This window comes from Pipistrellus kuhlii, unplaced genomic scaffold, assembly GCF_014108245.1.
Source record: "Pipistrellus kuhlii isolate mPipKuh1 unplaced genomic scaffold, mPipKuh1.p scaffold_m20_p_3, whole genome shotgun sequence".
Classification (NCBI taxonomy): domain Eukaryota; kingdom Metazoa; phylum Chordata; class Mammalia; order Chiroptera; family Vespertilionidae; genus Pipistrellus; species Pipistrellus kuhlii.
Window position 1 is genome coordinate 109,372,898 of NW_023425529.1, and position 15,161 is coordinate 109,388,058.

A 15,161-nucleotide genomic window follows, 5' to 3' on the forward strand; every position below is an offset into this window, starting at 1 on the left:
AAAACGAAAAAGGGACCCTCTGTATGGGAGAAAATTTTGGCAATGAGACATCTGATGAAGGGTTACTACCCAAAATATATAAGGAACTCATACAACTTAACAAAAGGAAGACAATAACATTTAAAAATATGCAGAGGAGCTATATAGACACTTCTCCAAAGTGGACATGCAGATGGCCAAGAGACATATAAAAACATGCCCAGAGTCACTGGTCATCAGAGAGTTGCAAATTAAAATGACAATGAGGTATCACCTCAAACCTATCAGAATGGCTACCATCAACAAATCAACAAATGACAAGTGCTGGGGTAGGATATGGGGACATCTATAATAATGTCAATAAAAATAAAGTTAAAAAAATAAATTATAAGAAAAAATGCTGAGTAAGATAAATAAATAAGAGGAAATCTAAGAAAAATGCTGTCTACTAGTAACACCTACTAATAATACCTAATATTGAAGATTTAAAACAATAATAAGGTAATAGACAACTATATTCTTATTGATTGGGAGATAAGTATTTTAAAAATACTCAGAATTTTAACTTCTAATTTCAAATTTATTTGCTAAGGTATTACAATAAATAATGTTCATATATGGCTTACATTAAAATAGGAAATCAGATTTTCTGATGGTTGATCACTTGCTGAATTTAAGATCATCATTAATTGTTGGATAGTGTTCATAACAGTCCTAGACAAAAAAAGAAATGTTAAACAATGAAGGGGGGGAAAATGAAATGTAGCTAACACACAAATTAAATATATCTTCAAACTCACTGTCTCCCATTTATCTTTAAAAAGTTCTCTGCAATAAAACCCTTAGTATACTATTATTTACAAGGAATTATATTTTACTTAAAGCTTAAAGAAAAGATGTGTTCATAATAAATATGTTTATGAAAAACGATGAACTTATTTACTAATAGAACTATAAATCAATATAACATTGTGGTCAAATTCAACATTATATTAAGGAGAAAACATAAGCTGGCATCAAAATAGTAATCTTTTAATATAATTAAATACTAAACTTTTCCAAATAAAGACAGCAAGAAATTTTTCAAAAGGAAAGCATACATAATTTTAGAAGTCATCATTGTTAAAGCATAAAATTCTGTCAATATCTTAGGAATTTTCTTTAATTCTATAATTATATGATTGACAGTACAATAAATATTCATGTTCCAATTTTGCAGTAGCAGTACATTGCTACTGTAGGAACTACTTAATGGTGCAAAGAACTGTAGAATATTTATGATTAAAAATATTATTAAATATTATTCAGTAAAATGTTTTCAGTGTTCTCAGTAAACTGATATCTACACTTCCTTACCTTTCAAATACATTGCTTCTATGACTTGTACATCCAATGATCTGCTTAAAGCACAGTGACTTAAGTCACAAACTTCTAAACCAAAAATCTTTCTCATTTTATCTTATATTTGACTTCCTTGAGGTATACTTGACTTCCTTATACACCTGCTCTTTCCTGAAACTGCTCCGCACCCCCTCCTGCACCCCTTGGCTTTTCTGCCTTCACTCTCTTGAGCTCCCAATCACACTCCTCATTTAATCTACCTTCTATTTAGTCCTTCAATGACAGCATTCTTTCTGGTTCAGCCCTTAGCCATACATTCTTGCCATTATACACCCTCACTTCAGGGAACCTCATCTACTTTTTGGGCTTTCACTCTCCCTGATTATTCCTAAATATATAAGATCCTTATGTCCTACTACTTATTACACATCTTCATAGTCCATAAAAGCCTCAAAAATAATATTCTAAATATGAATTCATCAAGTTCTTGCAAAACTGTTCTTGCTCCTTCATTTCCACTGCCTATCTCTTGTTTCAACATCTTTCAACTAAATTACTGCAATAAAACAGTCCAGAGAGTTTGACTCACTATGTCTATGGTAGTAGGCTCTAGGCACATATACTTTGAAAAAACTCCCCAGGTTATTATCATTTGACCCCTGGTTAAGAACCATTGTGACAGATTAACAGGTCTCAGTATTTCACACCATGTTCGCCTCCACCTTCTCACAAACTAACACCATGTAGATTAAAAGCCAAGTCTGATTTTATACTTACCTCTGCTTAACACCCATTTATACCAACAGACTATGTATATTATGCACAAACTAATGTCAAAACTTGTAAGTATGGCAAATAAGATCCTTCATAATCTGATTCCCACCATCCTCTCTTGCTGTCATTTTCCCATTTTACAGTCAATCACTACAGAGCTGCTGATAGTGCCCAGGACACATCTTGTTTCTTTCTTCCATCCCTTTGCATATGCTGTTTCCACCCACTAACATGCCACTATCCTGTGACATAAATCTTTACATATTCAAAATTCAGTTCAAATATCACTTCATAAAGTTCATTCTGTGCCATTTCATTAACTTGTCTTAAATCTATTACTACACTTACACAAAAATGTATTTTATATCTCTAAATAGTCATTTAAAAATATTACTAATTACTTACTAAATGCCCAGTATTAGCCTTGGTCCTAATTATCACATGCTAAACAAAAAAGTCATGGTCCATGTGGTATACAACTTAAAGGCTATTGGATATTAGCAAAAACAAGCAAACACACAAATCGTTTTCTAATTACACATTGTGATGCACATTATGAATGAATTCAAAGGGATGCTCTGAGAAGGAATACAAGAAAATATTTCAGAACGAAAAAAATCTTTTTTTAAAAGTACTATTTGTGCCAAACCTAAAGGAACTGTACAGTTGGTAATTCATGGAAAGAAAAGAGTTAAGAGGGAAAAGCAAGTGTGAAAGTACTCAAGCACAAAAGAAGAGGCTGGTTGGAGAGTTCAGGAAACTGGCTAACATATAATGAAGAGAAAAACAAGATGAGGTTAGATAGGCAACACATCTACATCATATAAGACCTTGTAAGTATTATTTAAAAATTTGCATTGTATTTGCATTGCAACAGGAAACAATCAGAAGGTTTAATGGCAGAGGAGTGATCATGAACAGAATTAAAGAATATTATTCTGGGAGCTCTAGAGAACAGATTTGGTGGTAGACAGAAAGAAATGGGAATGAGATGAGACAATAAGATACCTCAAAAATAAAATAAAAAGATATCTTGGACAAGGGTGGTTAGAGTAGAAATGGAGAATAGTAGATGGGTTCAAAAATATTTTAGAGGTAAATTTAATAAGACTTAAAACATTATATTTGGGAAGTAAGTGAGGATAAGGTCATAAGAAAATGGTTCTAATCCTTCTATGTTATATGCAAACCAAATGGTGAAACATATTTTTAGTTTTTCATTTACTGAGATGGAACACATTCCCACTCTAGATATATTCCTTAATGAGACAGAACTAGGTCTAATAATCATATCCTCAGCCATTATCAAAATATTAAATACAAAAAAGCACTCAAAATACTATATTTGTGGAGTCTATATATAAATAAAGAATAGAATAAATAAGCAAACCCAAAGCTCTATGAAGCATCGGATAAAAAAGTATAATGAAAATGAAGAGTAAGACAGTTCATACCTAACTGGAGTCTGGGGAAGGATCACATTCTGCTCTTCATCATTATTACTTTTTCGTGGTGTTCTCTGCATTTCAAAACTAAATAATGAAAAGCAAAGTCATTCAGACTGAAAATTTACACTTTACTTTATGAGTAAAAAAAACAAACAGAAACAATATGTTCCATTGCCTCATAACATGATACAAAATGACAAGTCTGTAATAGAAGTGATAGGAATCAGATAATCTAACAGTTGCATAAATAAATAAAATTATGGTGTGTTTTTTAATTCTTCAACTAAAGAAATTTTTTAGTTGACAGAAAGAGAAAAGGAGAGAGAGAGAGAGAGAGAGAAAGAAAGATAACCATCTATGTGAGAGAGAAACATTACTAGTATTATAGTACTCAGTTGCCTCCTGTACATGCCCCAAGGGGGAATCAAATCTGCAACCTCCTTTTGATGTACCTGAGGACACTCCAATCAATTGAGGCACCAGGCCAGGGCTTTCACTATTGTTTTTAAATAGGGTTTCTTTCTACTACTATGTTTCCCTGAAAATAAGACCTAGCGCATGGAAAGATAAGACATCCCCTGAAAATAAGACCTAGCGCAACTTTGGGAGAAAAAGTTAATATAAGACACTGTCTTATTTTAGGGGAAACAGGGTAGGTTTATGACAAACAGGTACAATCATTAAGGATTTTTTGAAAGAGAAAGATATTTTCTCTACAAAGATTGATATTCAGCCGAAACCGGTTTGGCTCAATGGATAGAGCGTCGGCTTGGGGACTGAAGGGTCCTGGGTTCGATTCCGATCACGGGCATGTACCTTGGTTGTGGGCATATCCCCAGTAGGGGGTGTGCAAGAGGCAGCTGATGGATGACTCTCTCTCTCATTGATGTTTCTAACTCTGTATCTCTCTCCCTTCCTCTCTGTACAAAATCAATAAAATATATTTAAAAAAAAAAAAAGATTGATGTTCAATGGCATTATAAATCAATTTTTCCATGTCAAAAAATATCAAAGCTGGCTGAAACCAGTTTGGCTCAGTGGATAGAGCGTTGGCCTATGGACTGAAGGGTCCCAGGTTCGATTCCGCCCAAGGGCAACTACTGTGGTTTCGGGAACATCCCCAAACCAGGATGTTGTACAGGAGGCAGCTGATAGATGTTTCTTTCTCATTGATGTTTCTAACTCTATCCCTCTCTGTTCCTCTCTGTAAAAAAATCAATAAAATAAAAAAAATAAAAAATATATCAAAGTTCAAGTTTTTCAATCATTATGCCTTCCAAAACCTTTACTTTTATTTAAATAAAATTAGAAATACTTACTTGTATTTAATTACAAAATTATTATTACAAAATAATACATATTAAAATAATTACAAAATTAATACATATTATAGTATTTTAATAATTTAATATGGCTAAAGCCATATTAATCATACTTATGGTCATTTAAAAATTTTTGTAATTACTCTCAATCATTAGTATAAAATCTCAATACTACCCAGAGCAATATACAGATTCAAAGTAATTCCTATCAAAATTCCAATGGCATTTTCCATAAAAGCAGAACAAACGATCCTAAAATTTGTATGGAATCACAAAAGAACCCAAATAGCCAAAACAATCTTGAAAAAACAAAGAACAAAGCTGAAACCATAACACTTTGTGATTTTAAACTACATTATAGAGGTAGCGTAATCAAAATAGTATGACATTGGCAGACAGACAGACGTTTGATCAAGGGAACAGAATAGAAACCCCAGAAAAAAAAGAAAAAAAAACACACACACACATATATTATCAATTAATTCATAAGAAGCCAAGAATTTAGAATAAGGAAAGGACAGTCTCTTCAATAGGTGGTGCTGAGCCCTAGCCCAGCGGTAGACAAACTGTGGTTCACGAGCCACAGGCGGCTCTTTGGCCCCTTGAGTGTGGCTCTTCCACAAAATACCACATGCAGGTGCGCATGTACAGTGCTATTGAAACTTCATGTCCCATGCACAGAAGTTGGTTTTCGGCTCTCAAAAGAAATTTCAATCGTTGTACTGTTGATATGTGGCTCTATTGACTAATGAGTTTGCCAACCACTGCCCTAGCCCATGTGGTTCAGTGCTAGAACACTGGCCCATGGACTGAAGGGTTGTGCTCGATTCTGGGTTGTGGGCCAGGGTGCATGCAGTAGGCAACTGATGTGTCTCTCTCTCTCCCCTTCCTCCCACTTTCCTCCTTTCCTTTCTCCTACCTCCCTCCTCCCTCCTTTCCACTCTTTGAAAATTAATGGAAAAAATATTGTTGGTCGTGCTGATAGAACTGGACACCTACATACAAATGAATAAAATTTGACTACTATCTTACATCATTCTAAAAAATTAACTCAAAATAGATTAAAAACATGAATGTAGGACAGAAAACCATAAAACTCCTTAAAAAAAGCAGAGGTGTTTAGAAGCTCTTTGACATTAGTAATGGAAATGTTTTTAATCTGACACCAAAAGCAAAGACAACAAAAGCAAAAATAAACAAGTAGAAGTACACTGAACTAAAGAGCTTCTGCACAGCATATGAAACCATGAACAAAATGAAAAATGGCAATCTACTCAATAAGAGAAAATATTTGTAAATCATATCTCATAAAAGGTTTATATTAAAAATATATAAAGAACTCAATTTCAAAAACACATATTGAAAAATGAACAGATTTGAATAGACATTTTTCCAAAGACATACAGATGGCCAATAAGTACATCATCATTAGTCTTCAGAGAAATGCAAATCAAGACCACATTTAAATATCATCTCACACCAGTTAGAATGACTATTACCAAAAAGACATTAAATAACCAATGTTGGCAAGGATGTGGAGAAAAGGGAATACTTGTGCACTGTTGGTGGGAATGTAAATTGGTGCAGCCAGTATGAATAATAATATGGAAGTTCCTCAAAAAATTAAAATTGAGCTACTACATGATCCAGTAATTCTACTGCTGGGAATTTATACAAAAACACTAAATTGAAATGATACCTGCACCCCCATGTTCATTGCAGCATTATTTATAATAATTAAGATATAGAAACAAATGTCAATTGATGGATGAATGATAAAGAAATTTTAAGACCATATATATATATATATATATATATATATATATATATATAAATAAAACAATGGAGTATTATTCAGCCATTAAAAAGAAAGAAATTTTGCCACTGCAATCTTAAAAACATTACGTTAAGTGAAATGCCAGAAAGAAAAAAATAAATACAGTATAATTTCTCTTATATATTTTCTTTTTTAATTTAAACTTTTAAATATAGAGAACCAACCAGAGGGAATAAAAGGTAGTGGGTGAACTTTTTTTAGTTTAAAAAATCGAAAATCATATATTCAATTGGCTGGTCAGCATCTTCACTTTCCTCTTCTCTAACTTATGTTTGATTGCTTTCTTATGTATACAAATTTATCCCATCCTAGTTTTATGAAAAATATTCAACCCTATCAGTTGAACTGGTATTGCTAGCATTTTCTATCACTTTTCAATTTACAAATTTTCATTCATTAATATATATGTTATATAATGCAAAGTACTAGGTGTACCAGTTATAATAATGCAGATTTTGTTCAATAGATGGAGTTACACATATGTTGATATATATGCAATTTGATATGTATGCTATTTTGTTGTATTGACAACAAGCTTCAAAACTTCATATGACAAATTTTCTGAAGTAACATCATCTATGTTTCTATGATGTAACATTATCTATGTTACATTATAGATATTTTTACACTTAAAAATGTCAAATTTCATACCAAAAAAATAGAGCATTTGCGGGAAGTTTTAATTCATTATTTTAAAGAAAAGTGCTGCTGAATATTTCGGGAAACTTATGGTGAACATGCTCCATCTCAAGATACTTGTGAATGCCGATTTAAACGCTTTAAAGGTGAGGATTTCAATATGAAAGACAAAGACGTCCAGGTCAACTGAAAAGTTTGAAGACCAACAATTACAAGCATTATTGGATGAAGATGCGTGTCAAACTCAAAAACAATTTGCAGAAAGATTAAACCTTGCTCAGCAAACAAATTTCTGATATTTTACAAGCAATGGGAAATATTTTAAAGAAAGAAAATGGGTGCCACATCAACTGAAAGACAGACAAATGGAAAACCAAAAAGTCCTCAGAAAAATGTTGGTTCAATGGCATGAAAGTCTTTTTTGCATGCAATTGTGACTGGTGATGAAAAGTGGATTTATTTTGAGAATCCCAAATGCACAAAATCATGGGTTGATCCAGGTCAACCATCAACTTCGACTGCAAGGCCAAATCGCTTTGGAAAGAAGACAATGCTCTGCGTTTGGTGGGATCAGGAAGATGTGGTGTATTATGAGCTTCTAAAACAAGGTGAAACTGTTAATACTAATTGCTACCGACAACAAATAATAAATTTGAACCACGCTTTGATCGTGAAACGATTAGAATGTGCCAGAAGATACTAAAAAGTAATTTTGCTTCATGATAATGGACCATCACACATTTCAAAACAAGTTAAAGACACGTTAAAAGATCTTGCCTGGGAAGTATTAACCCACCCGCTGTATTCACCAGACCTTGCTCTTTTAGATTACCACTTGTTCTGATCGATGGCACACGCACTTTCTGAGCAGCACTTCTAAACATACGAAGGTGTGGAAAAGTGGGTCTCTGAATGGTTTATCTCAAAACAAGAAAAGTTCTATTGGAACCAAATCTACAAATTACCTGAAAGATGGGGAAATGTGTAGCTAGTGATGGACATTACTTTGAATAAAGCACTTTTGAAGTTTCTCTTGAAATTATCGTCTTTTCTTTGAGTACAAAATCCGCTGTTATTAACCAGTACACCTAGTATATATGTGACTCTACAGTAAATGCTTGCATTGTACAGATGAGGAAATTAAGACTCAGTGAGGAAAAGTGAAAACAACTACATTCCAGAAAGCATGAAGGAAATACTGAAAAATTTATTCTCTGCCTTGACTTGATTGGAGAAAAATTACTTTAAAAGGATATTAAAAATCAACACTAACCTGTGCATACCAGGAAGCAAATAGACAATACATTACAGAAGATATTTTTCACTTGTTTAAATAAAAAAGAATAGGTTCAAATCTATGTGTAAAGCTAAGACACTGTATCATAAGAAATCTCCATTTGTTAATAAATTATATGTTTAAATATTGTTTATCTTATTAGCTTTATAGAAAGACATCTGAAGTAATCATTATAAATGTTATTTAAAGATCATTAAGTTAAACAAAAACCTGTTTAACCTACCTCTATCAAAACTGACCTACAACAAAGCATTTAAACAAAAATATACCATGTACAATACCTGTCTATAGGATCAGCATGCAGAGTTTTATCATGATCCAAAAATAATCTTGCATCTAGATCTTTGTTTTTAAGGTAAATTTCTTCATATTGTTTAGAGAGACTTTCCACCTCAAGAGAAAACAATACTGATGATTATACTTTCATGTCATTACATCTCTCAATACACAGAAGATTAATTAAAGAATTTTTATACAATATACTTAATTTTACTACACATTAAGTTCACATGAAATATAAATAAGGCATATGTGCAAGTGAAGTAAACTGCAAATTTTTAATTCTAATTTTAACGTATTTTATGCATGCACCCCATTCATTAGAATTTCATATAGACAAGATTCATCAATGCCCAAATCAGTACTGAGATGGAACTGTAAGATAAAAATAAGTATTATTATAACCATTTAACTGCCAAGATCCTCCAAACGTCTCATACATTTTTCACTTTTAATCTACTATACTTATCAATATAAAATGAAGTATTTTTCAAATACTGTAACAAATTCTCTTGACTATATATATTCTTCCCATCTTTTCTAAATCTTTTCATTCACTCCAACTTCCTTCAGTTAAGTATGTTAGGCAAGAGTATTTGCTCAATTAACTAGACCAATTAACATATTTGCATGATTTATTCCCACTCTTAGACACTTTTTCAATTGCTGAAATCTGCAATTATTTTATCAGTTCTGTTTCATAATTTTGACTCATAATTTAAAAATCAATGCACAATAGACAACTATTTGGCATGCCTTCTGTGTGCCTTTCAAGGCAAAAGTGTTTCCAACCTGAGGGTACTAAAATTTGCATTCTAAAAGGAGTGGAAGAAGAAATCCAGTTAAGTATAAACTTTTTGTCTGCATAAATTTTTAGATACAACAATCATTAATGTTTAAGTTTAATAAGTGTTACTGCCCTAGCTTAGTGAAACACTATCATTTATTGATTGATAGCTATGAGTACTATATGCAAAATATTGGGGGGAAATGACAAATTTATCTTAAGATTTTTATTAAAATTATAATCCTTTCTTGTAGAAAAATTACTACAAGTGTCCAACATTTTTTAGAGTTGTGAACAGCATATTTTTTAATAACAAGATTCAGTAATACAACATTCGGCCCCCGTTTGCCTCTCTTTTGCCCTGTAACCCAACCTTAACTAGTTGGAGTTCACTGAACAGACCAAACTATCACATATCACTGTGCCTTTGAATCTGTAATTTCCAACCCTTGGAAATGCCATTTTTCATAAAACTTGCTCATCTCAGAAATGATATCAATCCAAACAATTTTCCACAAAACCTATCTGCCCCACTTTGGACTAGGTTGACCTCCTCTAAAATATTACAACACCCTGTATATACTTCTATCAGACTTTTATAGACTCCTGTAATGTTCTATTTATTTGTCTATGTCCCACTAGCACCTCAATGACAGTAGCTACAAGTTAAATCTCTGTATCCATGACATCTAGCACAATGCTTGGCACATACTAAGCACTCAATAAGTAGGGTTGTATGAGTGAATGAATGATTTCAAGGACTACCTACCAGTTCAGGCCACAGAATCAGCAGTCTAGCTATCTGATTTCACATCTTTTGGTCTTAGTGACTAATGCTAGCTGCTTTTAAAATACTGCTTTATCACTGAGTACTTGTTCTTCAGCCTCTATCTGAAGCACCCTTTCCTCCACATATTTTACCTTACCACGTAAGTTCTCAGTTGTTCTGTTCTCGTTAAAGAGCAAACCATTTAAGGCAAAATGTGAAGAAAAAAAGAACGGATGGATGGTACACCGTTAAGGTAAAATATTTCTGCAATATAATCACAGTCATTTCAACCAAATTTATGACACAACCATTTTCAATTATGTAGTTTTTAAAAAATACTCAAAATGCTCTTCAATACAATAATGGCAATAAAGTTAATGGCATTAATTATTGATCCTATGCACGAATTTGTGAAGTAAAGCAAATTAGAGTCAAATGTGATTGTATATATTTAGTTATATTTAGTATATGTGCTGCCCAGGCGAGCACTATATTTAAATATTAGTGAAATTTAGAAATTCAAAAGTTTACATTTAAATTTTTGAAACATTTTAGTAAGAATCAATTTCTAATTTAAATTACAAGATACTGCTTATTTATATGTTTGAGTACATGTTAAAAAGGTTTTCTTGGTAAAGTTGGTTCATCACAATTCTTAGATTCCTTTTCCTGAGCAAGAAGTATTTAATATATAGTAAAGTGATCTTAAGAAATTTAGAGAATTATTCCTCCCTCCCAAAAGTTCCAAAACACATTAACATTTTATTAAGTTTTCTTTCAAATTACCTCTGGAAGTCCATTTGAAGCTACAATTCCAAGAGAATTCATAAAAGGTATAAAATTTTTGAAATAAACATTTTTCACCTGAAAAAGATAAAGGTACATGACCATCAAAATTTTTAAAAATTAATCTCCATCACTAACACTAGAATGAAAGTGTTAACTGACATTTTGATCAATAACTTACATTCAACCTAGTGTGACATTTATTTATAATTAATTTAATTATTTACCTTTAAAATTATGTGAGGCAGGTTTCAGGTCCTAAAATGGGGTGGAGTTGGAGTTTTTAATGAAATGGGATTTTTAAGAAGAAAAGCCACTGAAACCAATCTCAGTATTCCACATTAAACAAATGATAAAAAATGGGAGGCTCAAAAAAATTAGTCAACTTGACCAAGGTTACACAGCTAGGAAGCAGCAGAGCTGGAATTTAAACGTAATCTGCCTAACAGCAAAGCCAAGACTCGTTTTACTTCTTCACTGCCTCTGATTTGTCCCCAAAGTATAGTTTAGTCTACTTCACACACGTCATCTAATACCTAGCTTAGAGAATATTAAGTAAATTATTTTAGCATAAATTTGGGAAAATAACATGCTTTTGTAACAAAATAATTTCACATATAAAAATAATACCCAACAACTGAATTCAAAACCAAGATAAAATGTTTTGTGGAATTATGCAAATTCATGCAAAAGCATCCTGCTTCTAATATGAAAAATAAAGACACTACTCAGAAAAACCTGAAGTTATATTCCTGGCTATTCCACATTTGCAATGTGTTGTAGAATTTTAAGCAACTTACTTTCCTTCATTTAACTTCCTTTTACAACAGTGAAGTCTACATTTACTAAGCTGGAAATGAAATAATATCAGTTCCTATTTTCTACTTCACAAATAAGTTGTAAGAATTAAGCTTCTGTTAAACTTACTAGCTTTGTTTTCTAATTAATTCCCACTTAACTAGAATATTTAAAAGGTGGGTAGTTCACTAACTAATAATTATATAACCATAAATATAACTAACAAATAAATGCTGTGTAAATAATCAAGTGTCAATTAATTAATGTCAATTATCACAAAAAATTTTAATTACCTATACTTTAAAAAGCATTATTATAATGATTCTAAATTATAACAAAAAATAAAAAAGTAAAAAAAATGATTTATTCTTGATTTTAAAAATGAAATTTTACAAGTAGTTCTGAGAATTAACAACTAGGAATTAGAAAATGGACTGAGTAGTAGACTGGAGTGAAAAAAATATGTATGTCAACTACATTTGTTAGCTTATTAGCAAAGATAATTTGTGATTCTAGAAAAGTATATATGCACATACATATGTATACACATATATCTATATACATAAAGTTGATACACCTGTATCTATATGTCTATATCTATTATTTATTGAAATTAACAAAAGCTACAGTGCTAAAAACCCAGATATCTTGATAAATTATTCCAACACTTTTAAAACCCCACTTATTTCTAGAGTCCATAGAGAAATTTCAAAGATGCAGCATTTCATATAGCTATCTGATGGTAGTGAATTGTGGACAATATAACAATGTATGGGAGAAACAGCATGGTACAGTGACAGGAGCACTGGTAGCAAGATGTCCCAGAGTCTAGACAGTTAGTAATTAGTTCAGTCTCTAGAAGCTTATTTACTCATTACAAAAAGGAGGCAGAGTATATTATTTATGAGTCCTTCCAATTCCAACATTCCAGATTCTATGAACAAAATAAGCAATTCCTGCGTTTTTATGTGTACTCTCTACCAACCATTATCATCTGATGTAATATTTAGAAAGATAGTAATTATAGAAGTCTAAACAGAAATTTAATGATGGTATCACTTATCACTAAACCAAAAACACTAGGGCTTTCTTAGCAGGATATTATAAAACATTAGGGGTATCACAATCACAGAGGAATCAAAGAATAAATACATTTGAAAACTACTGCCTTAATGATTCACATTTCTGTGATTCCAGAGTGAGGGAGCTACTCTTTAAAATCAAAGTAGCTGAACATGAAAATTAAATTTTTGCTAAACATTTTACTATTGCAAATGGGTTAGCACTAATTACAAAAAGCAAGCTCATTACAAAAGGAGTATATACTGTTAGAAAGAACTTATATCTAAATCTACTTTAACTATTTTAAATAAATCATGAAGTCAAATTACCTCATCTATATTACATTCATGTTCTTTACAGAGAACTTCAATAATTCTTGTATCATTTTCTAGTTGTTTTGCTATCCGTGCACTCCTGTTCTGACCTCGCCTTGGTGTTCGAGGTGAACCATTAATAGGTATTACAGCTGTTTCTGTAAAAATGGTAAATTAGATCAGAACAATTGCAAATTCCACTGTATAAAATAATGAAATATTTTAAATATAACTAGGAAGGTCAAAAATAATCTGGTAACATTATGCTACTTCTAATTATTAGGCTTCCTTTAAAGGCTAACAGTTTTATCTATTTATTGCATATCTATTATAAATTATGTACTAAAAATAGTTTTTGCCATGATCCTATTCTCTTCTGCCCCCAACTAGTTCAAAAATAAATTAAAATAGTTAAAGCTAAATATTAGGAAAGCAAGGGGGAATAGCCCACTTATAAAGTAATTCTAAATTATCCTACTCAGTCTGCAAGGGGAAAAAATGTTTTCTGTCTTTTAAAGTATCTTAAAAATAATAAGCGAGTATTTATGGATTCAATTTTGAGATAGAATATAAAATAAATAAATTTTAAAAGTTTTAGCAAATACCATAGTAAATTATGATGGTTTCAAAAAATAAGTATGTGACACTAAATTGTGATTTCTTAAAATCTTTATATGTAGATTTTTTAAATTCCCTAAATTATTTTGAGCATTTCCAATTTAAACTGAATGTGGATTCAGCTATTACAGAGATTACAGATGACTATGTATAAAAAGTATTAACTGCCTCTAGGCCCAACCAACAATTTACAAGAAATCAAGAGGTGAGAGGATCATGTTACACCAAACCACAACATGCAATGGTAAAAAATTAAAAATGGGAAACTCAACAGGATTTAATATATTATACAAATTGCAGGGGGGGGGGGAGAGAAAGATAAAGGAGGAATTTTTTTTTAAATCTTAAAAGCATTTAAGTCAACTGCAAAGTATAATTTCATGTAGATTCTTATTTAGTCAACCTGTAATTTTTTTTTAATTATTTTTATAAGACAAATGAAAATGTGAACACTTACTAAATATTTGATGGTAGTAAGAGATCACTATTAATTCATTTTGTAAGTGTGATATAATGGTATTGTCATTATGCTTTTTAAAGTCTTTATCTTCTAGAGATACTAAAATTTATAAGGATGAATTGTCAGTAGAAATGTGCTTCAAAATAATATAGCTGGTAGAGCTGGACAGTGAAGGTGGGTAATAAATAAATGGAGGCTTATTATATTACTGTTTACTTTTATATTCATTTGATATTCTACATAATAAAAAATAATTAAAAGTGTATTATACTCAGTTAATTCAATAACTCATCCTGGCTTCTCTTTAATATATCACTTAGAGAATTAAATGTGCATTGAAATGATAAAAAAGAAAAAAAGAAAAAAAAAAAGGCCAGTCAACCTAAAGTAACATCTACATGAAGTTACTAATATTATAACATTGAAAATACTGAAGAAAAGGCATATAAGGAAATTTTTGTAAAGAAAAATGTAAAATATATTTATTCTTTCCTATTTTTTCTCTCTCTCTCTGTTTTACATATGGTTTCTGCTAAATGATTGCCTTGTTTGTCAAACCATGTTCAACAAATTTTCAAAATTCTGCTTCAGACTTCATTTTCCCATGAAGTATCAATACTATTCACACGGATTAATAAAGCTTCTGCTTTT

General features: G+C 31.4%; 1 protein-coding gene across 2 annotated transcripts in view; it reads right to left on the reverse strand.

The window, feature by feature from the left end:
• Positions 1-15,161, reverse strand: part of RB1 (RB transcriptional corepressor 1) — a 152,568-nt gene that overhangs the window by 85,736 nt on the left and 51,671 nt on the right. For both annotated transcript variants that reach the window (XM_036455243.2, XM_045588665.1), the window contains exons 8-12: positions 13,448-13,590; positions 11,259-11,336; positions 8,919-9,028; positions 3,549-3,626; positions 606-693 (exon numbers count right to left, since the gene is read on the reverse strand). In XM_036455243.2, the coding sequence (XP_036311136.1) occupies positions 606-693; positions 3,549-3,626; positions 8,919-9,028; positions 11,259-11,336; positions 13,448-13,590 (497 nt within the window). The remainder of the gene's footprint in view (positions 1-605; positions 694-3,548; positions 3,627-8,918; positions 9,029-11,258; positions 11,337-13,447; positions 13,591-15,161) is intronic.